Source organism: Bubalus kerabau, chromosome 4 (assembly GCF_029407905.1).
Source record: "Bubalus kerabau isolate K-KA32 ecotype Philippines breed swamp buffalo chromosome 4, PCC_UOA_SB_1v2, whole genome shotgun sequence".
NCBI classification, from domain to species: domain Eukaryota; kingdom Metazoa; phylum Chordata; class Mammalia; order Artiodactyla; family Bovidae; genus Bubalus; species Bubalus kerabau.
Window position 1 is genome coordinate 44123046 of NC_073627.1, and position 23036 is coordinate 44146081.

Genomic DNA, 23036 nt, shown 5'->3' on the forward strand with positions numbered 1-23036 from the left:
GCGGAGGAGGCCAGGGGTTGCTGTTAAGCCCACCATGCTCACTGCTCTGCCTATCACAGCCTGCCGACCGCCAGGGCACTTGGGGTGGCGAGGAAACCGTTACCATTACTGAGTTTAGTAATGGTAACGGTTCTCTTGCTGCACCCAGAAAACGTGCCAAGAAGATTGTTTGGATCCCTGGAGCAGACTACCAAAGGGAGGGAAGCTCCAGCTCAGACCACGGGGTGGGGGTGAGGGAATGAGTGAGTTTTCTCTTTCCTGTTCTAAAGAAATAAAGATGAGAACCAGAATGTTTGTCTTTGAACTTTATTCGCGTTTGAGACTGGAGATGGGGTGGGGTGGGAGGGATCAAGGACTTGAGGAGTAGATGAGGGGCACTATCTCACTCAGGACACATGGGTCCTTACACAACTGCCAGGTGGATGAACTGAGTGCAGAGGGGAAAGGTCTCCTCTTTGCTGACAACTGGCAACTCAGAGACTCTGGGCCCAAAGCCAGTGGGAAGCAGTGCTCTGCACCAAAGGGCCAGCTTCTAAGACCCAAGTAGCTATAGCCCCAAGCAGAGGAACCACCTGGGAACCCAGCTAAAGCAGGTTGAAGGAGGAAGGCTCCAGCAGGAAGGCATGACTTGGCAGATGTGGTGCAGACTCAGGCAGGCCAGCCAGCAGTCAGTCAGCCTATTGGTGTCCATGCCTGGCCCCAGGCCCTGCAGGCAGTTCTGGTTAGTGGCTCCCGCCAGCAGCTTGGGCGGGGACGTCTTGGAAAAGACAGTGGAGGGTGGTCACTTGAGGAGTTTCACAGACAGGCGGAGCTGAACTTCACAGAGGAAGATGTTCATGAGGTCGCGGCCCACCTCCTGTGCGATCTGAGCGATCAGGTACCCCTTCGGACCAATCAGGATCTTCTGAGGGTGGGGTCAAAAAGAGGGCCGTGAGCTGGCTATCAGGCAGTCGGGAAGAACCTCTGCCTAACAGAGTCCTGGTCCTTCCTCCAAGCCCAGGCCTGCTCACCATGTGAGATTCTTTGGGCACCAGAAGATTCTGCTCGATCACCAGCTCCCCACCTGGCCCTTCATCCCAGACCACCGTTTTCTGCACAGGGAGACATCGTGACTGGTCAGGCAGGTCCCCTAGCCCTGCTCTTGGGGACCTAGCTGCCCTGCTCCAGGTGGAGCCCCCGGACCCCTCACTGTGCCCACACCTGCTGTACGTTGTAGGGCACCTCCTCGGGCAGGTACTCCAAGAGCTTCTCTCGGATCATGTTGGCACAGATTTCCTCAGGTGTCTGGCTGGTGAGGACCTCACTGTGGAACTCCCAGGGCCCTGGCCGGGCCTGTGCCAGGAGGTATTGCTATGGGCAGAGAGGGAAGAAGTCAGTATATCAGTCCCAAGCGGGACTTCCCTTTCACTCTCACTTCCAGGAGGAACTCTTGAGGCTTGTCTTCACCTGGTGCACACCAAGAGCCAGGCTAACTGACCTTCAGTGTTTTTACATCCTCCTGGCTTAGGGCTGACAACATGAAGATCTCCTGGAAGTGGGGCCAGCCCATCTGCTGAGGGTCTCTCACAGGCTGTGGGTTTGGGCCCTGAGCTGCTGGGCTAGGGCAGTGGGTGCCTGGCTGTGAGCGCAAGGCCTGCCTCGTTTTGAGCTTCTTGCCGTTGACTACACCTTCAGTGAGGGTGGCTGTGAGCTCTAGGAGAACGGACTTCTGCTTCAGGCAATCAACCTGGGGGTGCGTGATGGGCAGAAGACTGTGGTCAGTGAAGGTCAGTCTCCTCGAAGGAGACCCCTTCCTCAGGTAGGTGGGGCTCACCTTGTTCATGACAAGGATGCTGGGGACTTGGGAAAACTGGGTCAAGCACCGGAGCACCTGGGGACTGAGCTGGTTCCGAGTCCACTTGTCCGAGACATCCACAAGTACCACAACTGGCAGTCAGCAGCGTATGGAGGAGGACAAGGTTATGATCACTCTTTCCCCCACCCACTGATAAAACTTCCAGGGTATGGCATCTGGCCAACCCCCAACCCCCCAGACTACCAGGAATGACAGGCCATGGCCATGTAAACTGGGCCTCAGATCCCTAGCCTGAGCCTAACCCAGGTCAGCAGATTCCATGCTCTTCCACGGATCTTCCAACAAGGAGAGCTCCAGATGGTGCCTAAGGGACAGACACACACAGGTCAGGAAGGGTCTGGTGACTGATGCATTCCTGAGGAGGGGTGGGGCGTGACAGGGGGTCTTCCAGCCCCTAGGATGGAATCGCCCCACTCTCTCTTCAACACCTTTCCCCCCAACGACTCCCTGTTCCCCCAGCTGTTACCTTTTCTGTTTAGCAGGGCTGATGAGGCCAGGTGTGTCAAGTAGGATCTAAAATCAGGAAAGAGATGCCCAGGTCCCCAACCCCAGGAGGAAAGATTATGACTGGGGAGTGAAAAGCCACCCACCCTTGATGTCAGGAGCCTGCCCCCACTTCTTGGCTGAGCTGACTTTAGATTTTTATCCTCCAGCTGTTTTACTTCTGTCAATACACGGGATCCAGGAGGAGGAGAACTGTGAATATATGGAATATTAGGAAGCAGTAAAGAGGCAATGAGACCTCTGTGACTAGATACCAGAGGGGTAAGGCAAGAGAGAGAACTGCTCCAGGTCTAAAGGAAGAGCACCCCCTTCCCTAAGAAAAGTGCATCTAAACATCATTTTTGAAGGGTCCAATCGTTAAGGGAGACTATCTTAGCTTCACCCTCTGTCTTGTTTGCTGGACATCCATTGCAAGTACCCACCACCTGGGTCTCTTTCTCTGTGATGACCCCCAGAGCTTGACTGCGAGTGGTGTGCACTTTCTTGGAGACAGGGAACACCTGCCGGAAGAAAGAAATCCCAAGTGAGGTCCTGGATCCCTCTGGAACAATCCACGAAGGCACAGTAAGAAGTGAGAAATGAAAAGGGGAGGGGGAAGGGTCAAGGATGCAGCATACTTTTCGGCCCAGCAGCTGGTTGGAGAGTGTAGACTTTCCTGCATTTGGGGCACCCAGGAGGACCACTCGTAGGACTCGGGGGTTCTCAGGCATGTCGGGGCGATGAACCAAGAGGAGATCTTGCTCATCTGCATAAGGAGACAGGAGGGGAGTGAGAGGCAGTGCAATCTGGATCCCCCGTCAGGTACACAGCCCTGCTGCTGCTGCTAAGTTGCTCCAGTCGTGTCCGACTCTGTGTGACCCCAGAGATGGCAGCCCACCAGGCTCCCCCATCCCTGGGATTTTCCAGGCAAGAACACTGGAGTGGGTTGCCATTTCCTTCTCCAGTGCATGAAAGTGAAAAGTGAAAGTGAAGTCGCTCAGCCGTGTCCAACTCCTCAGCAACCCCATGGACTGCAGCCTACCAGGCTCCTTCGTCCATGGGATTTTCCAGGCAAGAGTACTGGAGTGGGGTGCCATTGCCTTCTCCAGTACATAGCCCTACCTGTCCACAAAAAGAGTATGGATAAGAGATTAGTGCACCAGGTTGAAGTCGAGACCTGGCTTTGAGATTTTGTTTGCCCATTAGTTTGTTTATATGCCTTTATCAAATTTTCTCGTTTTGTCATATGTAAAACAAATGATATCAATGGTACTCAATTACTGTATAACCTTCTTTTGACAACTGACAGTTGTGTAAAACATCTCAGTACAACGCCTGGCACTCAATAACCTGGTGAAATCATATTGTGTGCCCAGTAAATGTATGCACATGTGTGAAAGTATCACCATACCAGATAAAGCCAGAAATTCCCTCAGCTGTCTCACCCTAAGAAGGGTACTATGAAGGCTCTCCAAGTCTTTCGGTATTCCCTCCTATGACACTGCATCGCAATGACCAGTTTTTGTGTTCAGCCTCTAGTCTATGCTACTTGAAGAATAGAGAGTGCTATTTATAGTTGACCATTAAACAACATGGGTTTGAACTGGGCTGGTCCACTTACACATAGGATTCCGCCCTCCCCATCCCCCCATTAAATGTTGGTTTCTGTACTTGGTTGAATCCTTGGATCTGGAATTGTGGGTATGTAAGGAACTGCATTTATGGAGGGCCAATAATACGTTATACAAGGACTTTCGATTGCGCGGGTTCAGCATGTTTAATATCTCTGCCCCCAGTTGTTCAAGGATCAACTGTAACTCCGTGTCTTGATAAGTAGATGGGGCACTTTGGGGTCGAGTTTGCGCCCCATGTTGGGAGAGAGAGCCACAACTCTGCCATCCTGTGGCCCTTCAATTTCCTGCTCTTTGTGGGCGTCGCTGGTTGGGAATAGATCGGTTCCTTCTAGCTCGAAAACTCTTAGAACCTAGTATTTCTTTCCTGTGAGATCCTTCACTGCTCGCCTCTATCTCTCGGGTCCTCAAGATTATCTTCTACAATACAGAGCCAAAGATGATAGCCCCAGAGACTGAGAGGTTTCCTTAACATGGGACTTGCAGTGCTAAAGCCGTGACAGTCGCGGACAAATTTATCTGCATTCTTTACCTCTGTGTACGGACACGGCGGGGACGCGAAAAGGCAACGAGTTGTCTGGCTGAGAGAGTCCGAGGAAACAATCCAGGGCTGAGTTCTGGCCGTTAGGGCGTGAAGCCGAAGCCAGGCGGGGACCAGAGAAGGCCGGGCCCGCTAAACAGGAAACGCACCTCTGCTGAAAACCCAAGAGAGAGGGGAGCCGGGTCATCCACTCCCTCGCAGCATCAGGACCTGCCTGCCAGAGCCCCGACACGGTTCGAAGGAGCACAGCCCCGCGCCAGCTGGAGGCAGCCATGGCAGACGCAAGGCACTCCGGGAACTGCTGGGAACGCACCTACGATTGGACAGCGCGGCGGAGAAGCGAGCGAGCAGGAGAGAGCTAGATCGGCCCAAACAGAGCGGAGGAGCATGGGACGTTGGAGGTGGAGTGGGGTAGGATCCTCTCTGGAGACGGCCCGAGGCTAAGAAAAGGGGGGAAAGTGTATTCAGAGTTGGTGTGAGCATCACAATCGTTTTGGACTCCGATATGCATCGTGTTTTATTCTTCTCCTGCCAAAGTTTTGTAAAAGGCCTTTCTAGCCCTGCCTCATGAAAGACTACATCTCCCACGAGGCAGAGCGGCAAAATCTTTCTCTTAGCGTCCGACTTCTGTAAGCAGGAGAAACTCGCGCAGCGTAGAAGTAATGATCCGGAGGCGGGGGACCTTGTACCGCTCCCGCTGAGGTTCTTTTTAGTCCTCTCCAGCCTGAGGCTTGCATGACCCCCACCCAGTGGCCCTCGGTTTGGCCTAGCGTCGGCAGCGGCCTCTGGCAATCTGTGCCTTAGCTTTACGGGAGCCTCCTGTAAGGAGTGGTCTGTGGGGTCTGTGGTCCCGATAAGCAGTAAACCCGGATTTCCCTCCTATAAACCTCGGCTACTACCTCCTCTCTGAGGCCATCCTTTCTGGAGAAAAACCAGAGGGTCTGGAAAAGGAGAAGAAGCTGCTTAGTCACCAAGGATCTCCGGGATTGTCTTAGCTGCCTAGGATCCTGATATACCTTGGCTGATTTGTGGCCCTAAGCCCTCTCTTCATCCTTTGACGCCTCAGTCAGACTTTTGGAATTGAGAGAGAAATGTCGCGAGGATTGGAGGTGTTGAGGATACAACAAAGAACAAAACGGACAAAAATCTCCAGCACGGGACTTGTATCCTGGGAGCTTCGTGTGTGTGTATGAGAGAGAGAGAGAGAAAGGGAGAAAGAGAGATAGAGAGATACCCGACCTGTGACCTGACAGGGCCAGTTTCAGTGGGATGGTTTGCGTGAAAGCCTAAACCGAGTGGATTTAAGAGAGAGAGTGCTGCTGCTGCTGCTAAGTCGCTTCAGTCGTGTCCGACTCTGCGCGACCCCATAGACGGCAGCGCACCAGGCTCTCCCTTCCCTGGGATTCTCCAGGCAAGAATACTGGAGTGGGTTGCCATTTCCTTCTCCAATGCACGAAAGTGAAAAGTGAAAGTGAAGTAGCTCAGCCGTGTCCGACTCTTAAAGACCCCATGGACTACAGCCCGCCAGGCTCCTCCGTCCATGGGATTTTCCAGGCACGAATACTGGAGTGGGGTGCCATTTCCTTCTCCAAGAGAGAGTGAGGGGAGAGGAATTGAGGGTAGCCGGACAACGACTTAGCAGCAGCAGCAGCAGTAGCAGGACCTTCCTAGATGGTGCTAGTACTAAAGAACTTGCCTGCCAATGCAGAAGAAATAGGAGATTTGGGTTCAATCCCTGGGTCAGGAAGATCCCCAGGCAGAGGACATGGTAACCTACCCCAGTATTCTTGCCTGGAGAATCCCATGAACAGAGGAGCCTGGTAGGCTACAGTCCATGGGGTCGCAGAGTCAGACACAACTGAAGCGATTTAGCGCAGGGGAAACTTCCCAGAGGAGCAGAGCAAGAGAGAGTGGTAATAGAAGAGAGGGAAAGAGGAGTGGAGTTAAGAGAGGATTTACTTTTTTTTTTTTTTTTTTAAGATGGTAGGTTTTTGTTTGCTTATGGTAGCGACCTAGTAAAGAGGAAGAAATTGATGATATAGGACAGAGATGGGAGAATTGTTGGAGGATGGTAAGAACCAACTGGCCAGACTGCTGTTGTGGGAATGAAGGCTGAGTGTTCGATAAGCTCTAAGTGACACAGACTGACAGAGCCTTGGGCAGTCAAATGCACTGATGATTTGCAAATGGTGTCAGGCTCCAGCTTTCAGGCTGCCTTCTCTGTTTGTAGAAGAAATGGACTTTTTGGAACATGATATTCCGGATGTTCTTTGGGCATATGGGTGTCCAAAAAACAAGATGCTACTAAATACGAGACAGCCAACAATCAGAAAAATAGAAATAGTGTTTCATGAACAGTTAGGTGAAATACCATTTCAACTGCAATTAAAATAAAGGGGAATTTCAGGTTAAACAGTAGTTGAAGAACTTAGCTATGTAAACATAAAATCACCCAAGGAACACATACTAAGTACCACAGTGATGGCAACAGATAACACTGGAAGAATCTCAGGAATAACATAAAAAATTAGGGGAAATGAGTTAAAAAAAACAACAACAAAAAAAACCCCACCTTCCCTGACCCATCAAGTCCTTTTCTAATAGGTGTCATTTTATCCTTCTCACTAAAATAGTGCAGTGAAGATGGTGGAGAGAAGCAAATGGATTCCAGAGATCTAAGGAGATAGAATTTGAAGGAGATGGAGCTTAAAACCTTCTAAGGGACTCCAATTACAGCTAGATAAGTCCAAATCCTTGCATGCATCTAGCTCTGCTTACTTCCACTCCCAAGGCATCAGGCAAACTAGCTTTCTTTCCATCTCTTGATTATACCAAGCTCATTTCTGCCTCAGGGCCTTTATACCTGCTGTTCCTGCCTCCTATGTTTTAGATTTGGCTTCTGCTTCCCATTCAGGTTTCAGCAAAAATGTCACTTTCTCAGACAGGCTTTTCTTCACAGCATTTACCACTCCTGCAATGATTCTGATGCAGTGTCTGGAATGCTATGAGACTGCTCAGGGCTTTTCAGGGTCTTACCTATCTCCTGATGGCCCCAATCTAACCAAGTAACTTCCTTGCTTCAGTGCCTTCATGAAAAAGTGTAAACCAGTTAATGTGGCTCCAGCTTACTTTGCCAGTCTCATCTCTTTTACTCTTCTTTTTGAGTTCGACTGAATTTTTTTTAGTCCCCCAATTGCATGGTATTCTCTCTCGCTTCCAGGTCTTTCCATAGGCTCTTCCTTCCATGATAGGTTACATTTTCTTATAGGATCCTTTATCCTCCTATGACAAAGCAGTTAACAATACACTGATTGAGCACACAGATAACTGAGCCAGACAGCCTGGCTCTGGTTCTCAGCCCCATTATTCACTGTGTGGCCCAGGGCAAGTAACTTCTCTTTACTGCAGTTTCTTCATCTATAAAACAGGCATAATGATTACTGTTATGTTATAAAAGAGGGTTATTACAATTAAGAGTACTTATATGTGTAAAGTGGGCTTTTCTGGTGCCTCAGACGGTAAAGAATCTGCCTGCCTGCAATGCAAACCACCTGAGTTTGATCCCTAGGTCAGGAAGATCTCCTGGAGGAGGGAATGGCTACCTACTCCAATATTCTTGCCTGAAGAATTCCATGGACAGAGGAGCCTGATGGGCTATACAATACACGGGGTTGCAAAGAGTTAGACACAACTGAGCAACTTTCACCCACACACATACGTGTAAAGTGTTTACTTAGAACAGTGCTAGGCACATTGTAAATGCTGTGTGCCTGCTCCTATTATTATATGTCCTCTACTAGACTATAAATTCTATGAGGACAAAGAATGTGTATAATTTGTGTGTGTGTGTGTATGTGTGTGTATATATATATATATATATATATATATATATATATGTCACTACTGTGTCTCCTGCACCTAGAACAGTGTCTGGCACATTGTTCAGTGAATGAATAAATTATATCTTTTTTTGGATTGGTGCTCCCTTGCTGGTGTCAACATAGCTGGAGCAGTATCAGATATTATTATACATCTTCTTATATCCAGTGTTAGTGGGAAAGGGAAACAGACTTTCCCAGAAGGAACTCTGTGCATTTTTGACTCTGACTGGGTTACATGCCCATCCATGAAACAACCATTCTAACTTAAGGAATGTTATGAGCTGAATGACTTGGGATTGAGCTTATGTGCTCATCCACATGGTCTGAAAATGGAGTAGGGGTGATTCTTTGATTATCATGAGATATAGTGAGTGAATACTTGGCAGACAAAAAACAAATCACAATTCTGCCCTGGGTAAGAAATTTAAATAGGGAAATGGTTCCAGAGATCCTTACAGTTCAAATATAAGAAGATATGTCATCTCCATACAGATTGCAGCAGGCCTTCCCTGGGACTGCATGTGGTGGGGGAGTTAAGGCACAGTTCCCAGAAGTTTCAGGGTAAGCTATGGCTTTCTTTTTAGTCATCCATTCATCAGGACATAGTGTCGATATTGATTCTTCTTCCTTTCTGACTCTGCAGTTCCCCTCTGGTGCCAAATGTGCTCTCATTCCAAAGGATAATACTTTTGCAAGTAATAACTCTTGGTCTCTATCCCTCCAGACTCTGAATTGTAGAGAGGAGACTGGGCTAGAGGAGGAAGGAAGAGTCATGGTGATAAGAAGAGTTTAGTCCTGTATCTCCTCTTCCCTCTGACTGCAGTGCATTGGCTGCAGCTTTCAAGTTTGTATTGTTGAGGGGAATTCCCTGGATTCCCAGTGGTTAGGACTCCCCACTTTCACTGCCCAGGATCCAGGTGCTATCCCTGGTTGGGGAAGTAAGATCCCACAAGCCATGAGATATGGTCCCCCCCAAAAAAAGTTTGCATTGTTGAATTCCTGGGACTGAATTGAGCCTAGTCTCTTGTTGGGTTATGCTAAGGCAAGGGTCTAGGTGGTGGTCTAGGGGCTGATAGCTGGTTTTCCTTGGGCTAAAGGCCCAGTTTTTACCAATTTGCAAGAGTCAGACTCCACAATAAGAGTTGGAAAGTAGGGAACTATTAACCTGATAAGCCCCTTGATGGCACATATGAGATGCCTGGAGCGTTTTCATCCCATAAACTGTATGTGCTTGATAAACAGACTGAACTTAGCCATGTCCCTGTGCATTAGAGGCGTAGTCACCTCCCTGACAAAATCCCCAGGGCTTCTGAGCACTTGAGTATTCAGGAATGTCAAAGTTACCTCTTACACAGTTACCCCTCAATGCATTTTAGATGTGATCGTATTCTTGAAAGAAACCTAAACTTATTATCAGCGGTCATCTCAGAGCATTCAATCCTTTAAGTGTAAGCAGGATCCAGAATCCTGGAAGTACGATTAAGTCTACGGCCCCTATGGGCACCGCGTTTAGTAACCCACGCTAACTTCCAGAAGCCTGAGACCCTGGGGCAGCCACCAGAGCCTCTAAGCTTACTAAGTCCTCGAAGCCAGCGGCCATGTCCACCTGAGACCCAGGGGTCCAGGGCATCAGGCACTGAGGCAGACGCCCCCGGTGCGGGTTGCGCAGGCGCGGACGGCCGAGAGGGCCCCGGCGCTCCAGGTTGCGCAGGCGCAGGAGCGGCTCCCGGCGAGTCCCGAAGGCGGCGGCGGTGACTGAGGGGCCGGAGCGTGTAGCAGCGGTGGCGGCGGCGGGCGGCAACGGAGCAGCCATGAGGGCCGGGCCCAGTCACCGACAGTGAGTGGTGGTGGGAGCAGGGTGGGAGACAGGAGGGAGAGGTGGAGGGGTACTCCTGGTGGAGGGATACTCCGACTTGGGGGAGGGGGGGTGGGCTCTGCCTGTCGGAGGCGAAGGGGCGTGGGGGAGGGACAGTTTGAGGTGATGATGGGAGGATTCGGGGCACTGTGGTCAGCTCGCCAGCGCCAGGGCTGGACGGCTTCGGGGAGGTCAGGGGGTGCGCGCTGCAGACTGAAGGAGCCCACCGCAGGGGCAGTGTCCCGCGCTCCCCCGTGTGTCATCGTCCCTTCCCCCAGAAGCTTTCGGTCGCCTCTCCCTTTCCGCTTCTTTCAGAGAATGATCTCGGGGCGGGGGAAGGGTAGTGGAGGATAAAAGCCCTGCTGGAGCTGAAGAAGACAACTCTGGTCCAGGCGGGGAAGAGCCGGTCGCCCTGAGTAATAGGCTACTCTGGGTAGAGGATGGGGGTCGTTTAAAGCTGGGAGGGGTCTAGGGAAAAGAGCTAGGAGCTTAGCGTCCGACTGGTTCGAATCCACGTCCATCGCTGGTTAAAGCTGATAGATAACCTTGGGCAGGTCCCACTTAACCTTTCTGAACCTTCGGAAGATGTAATGTGTTTCATCTTGTAAGCATCACGTATATGATTGAGTTCGTTTATAAAAACTGTAAATTGTGAGGACTGTGTCGAGGTTGCTGTATCACCAGCAGTATCACTGGATTTTAGATTTTACCGTTATTAATGGAATGACTGATTTCTTTGTCAAGGCTAAGCATGTTGTTTGTAAAAGCGATCGGCACAGACGTGTTTTCTTTATCGGCTCAGCAGATCCTGTGCAGAAATACCAGTTTGTTCTGTGATGTGACACATTAGCCATCAGACAGACTTGTGTAGGAAAAATGCCATACTTTCAGGCATTTTTTTTTTTTTTTAACAAATGGTATGTAGTCCTCACCCAAGAGGGAGGCAATAGAGAATGGAAGGCCAATCTGTTAAATGCTTTATGAACACAGCCTATTCGGTTCCCTTGTAGCACAGTTGGTACTAACCTGCTTTATTATGAGTTGAAAAAAAAAAAAATAGTTTGAGACAAACTGGGAGGGGTGCACGGTGAGGGATGTGCAAATACATTTTGTTTTGTTTTCCCAGTTTGTTATTTTTTTAATTGTAAAAAAGTTTTTCTTTGCAAGAGTCTCTGGTTTCCCCAAGGCGCTGTGTCTGTTTTCGAGGTCAGATAGCATATAGCCGCTTTTAGGCTCCACTTTTTGTTACCCTGCTTGTGGAAACCTCCAGTGTGGAGTGTCTCTCAGAGAAAGACAGAAGCAGCTGTGCAAAAGCCTGAGAGGTGGCTGGTTTGTTTCTAAGGGACTGAAGGAGCACTCCTGAGGCTTTGTCGTCGTTCTTGTTGTTTAGGGTAGACAAAGCAGAGGACAGAGTTAAACTGTGTACTTGGGGGGAGAGAGAAAATGGCTTTCTAGTCACAGCTTTTGAAAAAGAGGTGAAACTCCTTTCGAAAGGACGGAAAGAGATGATGCTTCAGCTCTGCCAGCTCTGAGGATGGAGAGCTTGAAATGGCAAGGTCTTTTGGAAATTAGTGAGTGATTTATCTTTCATCTGACCAAAGGTAGGGAGTAGCTGTATTAGATCCTTGAAGGTTCACAGATAAGGAGAATGAATTATTTTATAGGAACGGGGAAATGAACCCTCATTGCCTTTAACTTCTCTGTCTGGTCAAATGTGTTTTACTTCTCTTTCTTGGAAATACACAGTAATAGATCATTTTAAACTTTTTGCTCTAGTTGCTTGGCTTTTCCAATAAATTCTCCGTCCATAATAGAGGATAGTTTCTTTTTCTTATTTGGAGGATAGTTTAAAAAAGAAAGTGTGTGGTTACTGTTGTCATAGGTCATTTACAGGATTCAAATTCATTCTTTGTCTACCACATGGAAGATGAAGTAGAGGTGTAAAAATGTTAGAACTAACCATCTTATTTCTAATAGTTGGACGTTTGTTTTTAATTTTGATGATGCATTTTCCCCTCTATTGGAAATTTCCATCAGTTCAGACAAGTCCATAAATGCCATCCCTATTATGTTAAAATGATAGAGGTTTGTTCAGCTGTGATGAGAATTTCCTGTCCTCTCCTTCTATTCTCTTTCCTGTTTGTAGTTCCTTTTATGTAGTAGATTACTGTTACAGAACAGGGAGTCTTCCCCTGAGGGAGAGAAAGGGGATGGTCAGTGCCTTGATTGCCTGTTACAAGAGCTAAAATAAAAGGAATAAGGTTTACCAGCTCGTGTTCATTCTGATAAAATGAATCATTTTTCTTAAAAAAAGCAAACATTTCATGCCTCGGGGGAACCCTTTTTAAAGCAGTCTATTTAAAAACAAAATTATGGTGTTTTTACCTCCCTTTTTCTTTTACTGAGAATATTTGCTTGCAAACAGAACCTTTGTTTCTTCAGATCCTTTCTGATCTTGCCGCCCATTCCTTAGCTGAAGTCTCTTTTGTGATATTTTTATAACCACTAATTAATAATAAGAGCAGAAGGATTTTTTTTTTTGTCATTTGTTTTGGTTCTTGATAGAGTGCTAACAACTTTAAAGGAATACTATATGAGAAAATGTTTAAAAGGGAAAGTAAAGAGGATAGTGGATTTGTTTATTTTTTATTTACTCAGTTTTTAAATTGAAGTAGAGTTGATTTACAATGTTGTGAGAAAAGTGGATTTAACTTAGTGAATCTGTAAGTTGATTGTGATGTTTGGAGGGTAAAGGATTCAAGAATGGACCTGTGGTTCAGAGGACCCTTTTGAAGAGCAGGGTTTGCTTACCAGTGTTTGTTTATTTAGCACAGCTGTTGGCTTAGAGTACCTGCTCGTTAATATTTGCCGAAGGGAAAATAATAACAGTATGTAATCAGCAAACTTGGGTTCAAATCTTGTGCAACTTTGTGTATCTTTCAATAAGCTTACTCACGTATCTTTGCCTGTTTCCTCATCTATAGACCAAAGATAATTGTACTTACTTCATGAGGTTGTTGTGAAGGTTAAATGTGTTAATACATATAAAGTGTTTAGAATGGTACCTGACACTTAGTAAATGCTAAATGAATGTTAATTATTACCAGTGTTCGTTGGATATGCTCACTCTCTTTGTGCCCAGATCACAGGTCAGAGTTGATGATGACCTAGCCCCTGCCCTCTGCTAGATCACAGTCTAATGAAGGAAACAGAACTATTCAAAGTAATTATAATGGAATTCAATACCTTATTTCATCAAATCCACAGCGCCAGTGATTGTAAGTCTCACAGTTATTTTGCATACCACTAAGGAAGAAGAAATGCTACTAATGAGACTGGCATGCCGTCAGTTGCATCCTGTTTTTTGGAGAAATGTGGTGGAAAAAAGCCTGTCTTAGAATTGATGGAAGGACTTCCCCGGTGGTCCAGTAGTTAAGACTGAGAACTTCCATTGCAGGGGCTGCTGGTATGATTCCTGATCAGGGAACTAAGATCTTGAATGCTCACGGCCCCCCCAAAAAATGATGGAGTAAGAGTTGATGGATTCAGGTATTGTCAGTAAAGGCCTCTACTGCATCGAACCTTTTTGATAGGCCCTCACAGATGGACATGGAAGACAGGACATTCCAAGCAGACAGTGAGGTCTGCACATGGGAAAGGGGAGAGCATTATTGATGTGTACCACCATATCAGGGCAAGCAGCAGGAGGAAATGAGCTAAGACTTTGGCAGAGCAACATTGTCTAATGCAGCAGAGCAGGACAGGAAGCTTGGAACATTTTCAGAAGCATCATGAGCCTAATTCTTGGATTTAAACTCCTGAAATATTATCACAACTCTAGATAGATGGTTCTGATACAGTAAACCGAGAAGTGAGAGTATGTATGAGAAGTGAAATGGCAGGGGAAAGGCTGAAGCCTTACAGCTGACCAGAGAGGGGATAAGTGTGAAGTCGCTGTACTCTTGGTGTGAGGTGAGTGCTTTCTCGGCAGAGAAGTGTTTTTAATACCTGTTCCTGTCTTTTCACTGCCTGTCAAGGTCTTGATTGTGTCCCTTTTAGAGCTTTACAACTCAAGAGTGAAAACAGTGAATACAATTTGAGAGGAAAAATGCTAAATTTTATTAAAGATAGATTTAATACAAGGAGAATAATAAATTACTCGATTTGCTAGCTCAGTTACAAAATGATGATTTGATTCAGCACGGGAGTGACTGTTTCATGGGAAAATATAGGTCATTTAAGGAGTGATATAATATTTACTCAAGGGTTGGTGATTTAAAAAAAAAAAGACTTAAGGGAATTCCCAGGTGGTCCAGTGGTTAGGACTCTGCACGTCCACTGCAGGATTGCAGGGGACACAGGTTTGATCCCTGGTCAGGGAACTAAAATACCACATGCTGTGCAGCATAGCCAAAATAATAATAGTAAAAGACTCACCCAGAAGAAAAGACTTTGGTACTAATTTTCTAGTGACTAACCCTGAAGCAATTTGGGAAAAATATATAAAACCAAAAATACCATAAAGTATGAGTTTCTGTAGTGTCTTTTTTTTTTTTCCACCAGTAAGCCAAAACAACTCTTTAAGTTTTTAGACTCTAGTCTCATTGAAAAATGTTGGTGATAATCCTCAGCAGTCAGATTCAGCAAACATTGAAGTGCCTACTTTGTGTTAGGCCTTGTGGTAGACATTGGGAATTAAAATGTGAATGACGTGATCTGTGTTTTTAAGATGCTCACATTTTAATTGGAGACTGACAAATACATAGTTATGAATCATACCAGTATAGTAAAGTGCTGTCATAGAGATCTCTACTAAGAGTTATAGGAGCCCTGGTTCTGGCTGGTGGTAGGAAAGAAAGGTTGGAGAAGGCTTCCTGGAGGAAGAATCGATCTGGTCTTGAGGATTGAATGCTGTTTGGCTGCTTCAACAGAAAAGGATTGGAGAAGATAGTATTTCAAGGGCGGAGAGCAGCTTGCACAAAGCTACGAGTCTATACTGGGAAGGCCAGTGGTTTAATGTGCATAGGTCAAGGGGTACAAGGTAGGAGTGGAAGGAAGTGAGGTAAAAGATGGGTTGCAGCCCGATTATGGATGGTCTTATTGAGGGGTCTGAATTTTCTTTTGTAGGTGCTAGGCAGTCATGGGAGAGTTTAGATCACTATTTAGGAAAAGTAACACTGATGGATAAACAACTGGTTCTTACTGTATAGCACAGGAAACTATATTCAGTATCCTGTGATAAACCAGAATGGTAAAGAATATGAAAACGGATATCTCTATATTTCTCTGTATATATAGGTAACTGAATCACTTTGCTGTATAGCAGAAATTAACACAACATTGTAAATCAACTATACTTCAGTAAAATAGAAAGGTATGGAAGTTAGATTTTTAAAAGGAGAAATTGGCTGCAGGGAGATGGTTATGAGACTGGTGTGATGGTCGTTTGAGAGATATTGAAGACCTCAGGTACTGGAATTGTAGACAGATTAAACAGCTTTTTAGGAGTCTGACTAGAAGGATCTTACTGACTTTATGTTGAGGAAGGTGTCAGGGAGAAGTTGTCCAAGATGGATTTAAAATTACTTGCTTGGGCAACTAAGTGGATGGTGATATCATTAACTGAGGTAGGGAATAGAGGAGTAAGAGGGTGTTCCCATTTGAGGGAAAATGAGTTCGATTTTGGTATGTCAGATTTGAGGTGTCTGGGAAATCCAGGAGCAAATGTCTAACAGGCTTTTGGATATTTGGATCTTGAGTTCAGTAGAAAGCGTTAGAATCTCCGTAGAATGGAGATGCAGACCTAGAAATCATTTAGGGTGTAAGTAACAGTTAAAGCCAGTGTAATGACCCTGAGTCTAAGGTCCAGTTGCTTAATGTGTTGATCATTCACATTGTCTGGAGAGATTGGCTAAATGAGAATGTGGCACTCGGTACTTTCTCAATAGTAGTTCATACTTATCTTTACGTTTTTTAATGTGTTATACACTTGGCTTAAATTATCAGCTTTTAGGTTGCAAAGAATAAAACACAAAACCTCTCATCTTAGTGGAAAAAAATGGTAGCATTTTTTCTTTTTTACCTCTTTATTATGGAAAAATTTAAATAAGTGCAAGAGTAGACAGAACAGCATAAGAAACCCCTGTCACCCTGCCACAGCTACAGTAAGTGTCAGCTCATGCCCAGCTTGTTCCATCTGTATAGCCTTTACCCACTAACCCACCTACATTATTTTTTTTAAATCCAGAATATCATAATCTCATGAATAAATATTTCAGTATGTAGCTTTAAAAGATAAGGACTAAAAAGAAATTCCACCAAAAATTAGCAAGCATTTCTTTTTTTTTTGCAAGCATTTCTTAATAGCATCAGTTATCCAGTCAGTTTTCACTTTTCCCCAGTTACCTCAGTAATTTTTCAACTGTTTGGAACAGTATCCAAATAGGTTCGTACAGAATGATTTTCATATATCTACTACTTACCGTTTAATTTATAGCTTTGCTCTCCATCTCTTCACGTATTCATTGAGATCTTTCCTATTTAAAAATGGACAGGGAGGCCTGGCGTGCTGCGATTCATGGGGTCGCAAAGAGTCGGACACAACTGAGCGACTGATCTGATCACCTTCTAATCTTTTGGAGAGGGGTGTGTGTGTGTGTGTGTGTGTGTATACTTGAATCACTTTGTTGTACACCTGAAACTAACACAACTTTGTAAATCAGATATGCATCAGTTAAAAAAAAAAAGACTGTCCACCACATGATTGGATTTATATGACATTCTGGAAAACTCAAAACTGTAGGGACAGTAGAGAACAGATCAGAGTGGGTTAAAGGTAGGTGAAGTGTTTGACTACAAAAGGGTAGCATGAGAGTCTTTTTGGCAGGTGATGAAACTGCTCTGTATCTTGATTATGGTTATAGTTATATGACTATGCATTTGTGACAACTCTTAGAACTGAACACTGTAACACGAATTTTACTGTGTAAAATTTTTTTAAAAAGGAAATCTGAGGGTAGAAGACTTTAAAGAAATCTTTAAAGACATTCAAGAATTCCATAAATATGACCTCTTAAATGTATTGCAATTTTTTACTTAATTTCATTTCTTTTTTGAATATATTTAAAATAAAAGATACATAGTGGAAATTTTAGATCCTTTTAGTTTGTTTTACTTTAAAATGCAGTCGTGTACTCTGATTTTAACACATCAGGAATACATTACCAGTTATTTTCCATGTTATGTAAGTTTGCTTATTGCCAAGCACAATGCTACTAGATTACCTTCTCCACTGTATTCTTCCTCTCCTAGGACACTGCTGTGTCACCTAAAGATATTTTCTGTACTTGGTGCATGAAAAATATTCCCCAGTGAGATATCTCACATTAACTGAGGGATATGTGAATCTCATCCAAAGTCTGGCCAAGCTGTCTGTTTTACTAGGATGACTTAATGGATTGAAGCTTGGATACTTAGAATATTGTGGCAGGAGACATCCATGATATTCTTGGAAGTTGTGTATTATAGCTTCCAGGTGAGAGTGGATTTTCCAATTTGGGAAGACATTGAGGAAATTGGCTGTGATTTTTAGGCAGCTGGACCAGGTCCAATATTGATTAACAGTATTGCACCCCTCTGCTGGGCATCCATCCTCTTTCCTTTGCTGCTGCTTTTTTGGTGAGAGATGGTTTGAAAAATATTTGCTAGTGTGTCTGGATCATGTCTCTACTCTAACCTTTTTTTCCCCCCACAACTACTCTGGTTTTCTACCAGATCTCAAATTTCTAAGTAGGACTTCTATTTAGATAAAATAAGATCATTCCTCTTCGTAGGGGATTGTTGGGTGTCTGATTAGGCTTCTCTATCTCACCTAAATTATTGCCTGTTCTTGGTAAATCATTAATCCAGTTATCTCTAGTCCTGTAATGTTATTCTTTTCACTACCTTTCAAAGGCTATCAAGTGGAAATTCTTTCTTTCTTTCACACCTACAGAGTTTACTATATTCATGTTGGCCTTTCCTTTCTTCACTATGCTGTTAGTTCTCTGTGACCTTGTTGCATCACTGTCTCTCTTTCAACTAGTCTTTAGTCTTTCTGTCTTTATTTTTTCTTTTCACCGGTAATGTAATTCACTACACACACAGGCAAATCATCTAAATCTCTAGATTTAACTCAAATCTCTTTCTCTGTCTTTTCCTCTCCCTTGTCCCTTCCCTCCTTCCCTCCTAGAATCAAGGCCTATATTTCCAAAACCCACCTAGACATCCCATAGGCACCTCAGAATTAAGTATCTTCTCCATGAAATCTAAACATTCTAGATTTCCTGCCTAGTTGAATGATATTAAAAGCCTCTTGATGAAAGTGAAAGAGGAGAGTGAAAAAGTTGGCTTAAAGCTCAACATTCAGAAAATGAAGATCATGGCATCTGGTCCCATCACTTCATGGCAAATAGATGGGGAAACAGTGGAAACAGTGTCAGACTTTATTTTTTTGGGCTTCAAAATCACTGCAGATGGTGACTGCAGTCATGAAATTAAAAGACGCTTACTCCTTGGAAGGAAAGTTATGACCAACCTAGACAGCATATTAAAAAGCAGAGACGTTACTTTGCCAACAAAGGTTCGTCTAGTCAAGGCTATGGTTTTTCCAGTGGTCATCTATGGATGTGAGAGTTGGACTGTGAAGAAAGCTGAGCACCGAAGAATTGATGCTTTTGAACTGTGGTGTTGGAGAAGACTCTTGAGAGTCTCTTGGACTGCAAGGAGATCCAGCCAGTCCATCCTAAAGGAGATCAATCCTGGGTGTTCATTGGAAGAACTGATGCTGAAGCTGAAACTCCAATACTTTGGCCACTTCATGCGAAGAGTTGACTCATTGGAAAAGACCCTGATGCTGGGAGGGATTGGGGGCAGGAGGAGAAGGGGACGACAGAGGATGAGATGGCTGGATGGCATCACTGACTCGATGGACGTGAGTCTGAGTGAACTCCGGGAGTTGGTGATGGACAGGGAGGCCTGATGTGCTGCGATTCATGGGGTTGCAAAGAGTTGGACACGACTGAGTGACTGAACTGAACTTGAATAGCCACACAGTTGCCTAAATAAAAAACTCTGGACTTGACCTTAGTTCTTTTCCTTCATCACTCGTATCTGGTTGATACAAGTCTGATTTTAACCTTTGAGGTCTCCTAAATCTACCTTTTTGTTCCCACACCTGTTGCCAAAGTCTTGGATTAGACCATTTTCATTTCTCACTTGGACACTTGCAGTAACCTCTTAACTGGTCTGTATGTCTCAGGTTTTATTACCCTTCTTTCTGTCACTCCACCACCCAGTCACAAGAGACTACTTATTCCCTTTCCCTTTAAGACCCTTCATTATCCACAGTGCCTCATACATAGCAGATGCTTGATTTCATTTTCCTTCCTCCTTTCTTCATCCTATTTTTGCTCAAAGGACACTTCTAAAACAAGCAAACATAACCAATAATCTAGTGAATCTCCTAATTAATCTTTAGGATTTAGCTCATAGTTCATTTCTTCTGTGACGTCTTCCTAGTTTTCAAAGCAGAATTAATCATTCCTGCTTCTAGGCTGCTGTGATATTTTAGTATCCTGTTATCATTACACTTAGTATTTAAATGTTTTGTTTCCTCAGTTGGATTGTGAGCTCTTTGTGGATACGGGTTATGTCTTTTATAAAAAAGTATTTAATGTATTTGGCTGCACCTGGTCTTGGTTATGGCTGCAGGATCTTTGCTCTTCATTGTGGCATGCAAAATCTTTAGTTGTAGCACGTGGGATCTAGGTCCCTAACCAGATATTGAACCCAGGCCCCCTCTATTAGGAGCACGAGTGTTAAGCTACTGGACCCAGGTTAGGTCCAGGGAAGGTCCCAGGTTATGTCTTTTTTTACCCTCTCCTAACAAGTAAGCTTGTCAAATTTATTGAGTTGATAGAATGTGTTGGGCACTAACCATACACTGGTGAACAAAGGCATACACTGTTCTTATGGAGCTGACATTCTGGAGGGTAAACAGACAACCAACAGCCCCAAAAAAATCAGTTGCAGAGCATTAAAATAGAGTGATATATTAGAGGATGAATGGATAGCTACTTAAGATTGGGAGAATAGGGAATATGGAATGCCTCTCTGAAGTTATGGTATTTAATATCCAGGAGGATATATACCAAGATTAGCAGATCAAACATTCCAGTGCAAAGCTAAGGAGGAATTAATTCTATATATTCAGTTCAGTTCAGTCGCTCAGTCGTGTCTGACTCTTTTCAGCCCCGTGGACTGCAGCACGCCAGGCCTCCCTGTCCATCACCATCTCCAGGAGTTTACTCAAACTCATGTCCATTGAGTCGGTGATGGCCATCCAACCATCTCATCCTCTGTCATCCCCTTCTCCCGCCTTCAATCTTTTCCAGCCTCAGGGTCTTTTCAAGTGAGTCAGTTCTTTGCATCAGGTGGCCAGAGTATTGGAGTTTCAGCTTCAGCATCAGTCCTTCCAATGAATATTCAGGACTGATTTCCTTTAGGATGGACTGGTTGGATCTCCTTGCAGTCCAAGGGACTCTCAAGAGTCTTCTCCAACACCACAATTCAGAAGCATCAATTCTTCTGTGTTCAGCTTTCTTTATGGTCCAACTCTCACATCCGTACATGACTACTGGAAAAACCATAGCCTTGACTAGAAGGACCTTTGTTGGCAAAGTAATGTCTCTGCTTCTTAATATGCTGTCTAGGTTGGTAATAACTTTTCTTCCAAGGAGCAAGTGTCTTTTAATTTCATGGGTGCAATCACCATCTGCAGTGATTTGGGAGCCCCCCAAAATAAATTCTGTCACTGTTTCAATTGTTTCCCATCTATTTCCCATGAAGCGATGGGACCAGATGCCAGGTTCTGACATTGTACAGGAGGCAGTGATCAAGACCATCCCCAAGAAAAAGAAATGCAAAAAGGCAAAATGGTTATCTGAGGAGGTCTTACAAACAGTATGAAAAGTAGAGAAGCTATGAAAAGTAGAGAAGCGAAAGGCAAAGGAGAAAAGGACATCTCTTTTGGGTTTTAGTTCTAGAAGGTCTTGTAGGTCTTCATAGAACCGTTCAACTTCAGCTTCTTCAGCATTATTGGTCAGGGCATAGACTTGGATTACTGTGATATTGAATGGTTTGCCTTGGAAACAACAGAGATCATTCTGTTGTTTTTGAGATTGCATCCAAGTACTGCATTTTAGACTCTTTTGTTGACTGTGATGGCTGCTCCATTTCTTCTGAGGGATTCTTGCCCATGGTAGTGTTTCATATGTTAGAGGAGCAGAAATAAGGCCGATGTGGCTTTGAATATGGTGAGTGAGAGGGAGATGGTGCAAGAAGAGGCCAGAAGGCAGATGACATTGACAGCTCGAATGGTCTGCTTCCTTTGAACACTTTTAAGTAGGGATATGATGTGAGTTGATTAGTAATTTTAAAAAGTTATTACTCTGGTTACTATGTGAAACTGGATTGTAGAGGGGTCAAGAGTGGAGGCAAGGGGACTAGCTTACAAGGCTGTTGTACTAAATCAGACGAGTTGATGGTGACTAGGACTGGGGAGATGGCTGAAGAACTGTAGAAAGGTACAAGGATTTGGGATATCTTTTGGAAGTGAAGTTGACAGGGCTTGCTCAGGGATTGTCAGTAGCCAGAGGGAGTGAGGCAGAGTGAGAAATCATGCATAGGTTCTGCATTTATTGGCTGGAGAACTAGATAGGTAAATGGTGATTATTGAGATGGGTAGGACTGTGGCAAAATATATTTGTCAGGAATTCTGTTTTGGTCATGTCAAGTTTGAGCTGTTTGTTAGACAGCCACCTGGAGCTATAGTATAGTTGGGTAGAAAAGCCTGGAGTTCCAGGGAGAAGTCTGGGATGGAATTGTAGAGTCGGAGATCATCAACCCGTAGATAGAAGTTGAAGTCATGGAATTCAATCAGGCAGTCACTTAGAATGGTTTGTGTCTAGAGAAGAGAGGTCTGACAGAGGACCAGCCAGTGAGGTAGGAGGAAAACCTGAAAGAATGATGTTATGGAAGCCAAGTAAAGAATATGGAAAGAAGGGAGGAGAGCATGTTACGATATCGAATGCTGTCTCAGATAAGAGCAGAGGCGTACCTGTGGGGGATTTGGCAACCTAGAGATTATTGGTAATCTTGAGTAGAATTACTCATTGGAATGGTGGAGACAGACTGGAGGGAGCAAATGAGGTGAAAAGCATTTCAGTTTTGTATGATGACATCGAGGTTTTGGGAGGCTATTTCTAAAAACTTCCTGTGTCCGTATTACTAAATCCTTACCTATTTGTATTCCAATGTGGTTATATATTTTCATCAAAGCATTACAATTTTAGTGTTTTTGTACCATCATTTTAGGTAGATTTCTGTTTTCTAAAAACCGAGTTAAATGAGCATTACGAGCAATACACATACACTGCTGAATGAATGAGACTGCCTTTAAGGATCAGGTTCCTGGTCTTGGAAAAGCAGACTGACTTGACCTTGGCCTTACAATACATCAGTTTTCTCAGCTGTCAGATGAGGATAACAGGACCAGTTTAGCTCAGTAGGCGGTTGTGAGGCATGACTACTAATGAAAATAATTGTAAAACACTTTTGCAAGTTAAAGTGTGATATAAATGCTAAATAATAGTTCTTTATTGGGATGTTGTGAAAATTAGCAACATACTGTCTGTTAGAGCCCTTAAGTTCTTTTTGAGAAAGGTGATATATTTTTATAAATACTGTTTGC

General features: G+C 44.6%; 2 protein-coding genes across 5 annotated transcripts in view; one reads left to right on the forward strand and one right to left on the reverse strand.

The window, feature by feature from the left end:
* Positions 1-290: 290 nt before the first annotated feature.
* Positions 291-4848, reverse strand: ERAL1 (Era like 12S mitochondrial rRNA chaperone 1). 4 transcript variants are annotated; one of them, XM_055577110.1, is made up of 10 exons: positions 4502-4848; positions 2977-3104; positions 2785-2859; positions 2322-2368; positions 2098-2159; positions 1814-1926; positions 1478-1726; positions 1201-1350; positions 1011-1091; positions 291-904 (listed from the first exon to the last, which is right to left on the reverse strand). In XM_055577110.1, the coding sequence occupies exons 1-10, from the start codon at positions 4782-4784 to the stop codon at positions 782-784; spliced, it is 1311 nt and encodes a 436-aa protein (XP_055433085.1). In that variant the 5' UTR covers positions 4785-4848; the 3' UTR covers positions 291-781. The 4 variants fall into 4 exon arrangements, with proteins under 4 accessions (XP_055433085.1, XP_055433086.1, XP_055433084.1 ...); XM_055577111.1 differs by having other exon boundaries at positions 291-901; positions 2782-2859; XM_055577109.1 differs by having other exon boundaries at positions 2782-2859; positions 4502-4845.
* Positions 4849-10089: 5241 nt separating this feature from the next.
* FAM222B (family with sequence similarity 222 member B) overlaps positions 10090-23036 on the forward strand; it is a 56904-nt gene continuing 43957 nt past the window's right edge. Inside the window, exon 1 of the mRNA XM_055577113.1 lies at positions 10090-10228. The gene's annotated coding sequence lies outside the window, so the exon portion shown is untranslated. The remainder of the gene's footprint in view (positions 10229-23036) is intronic.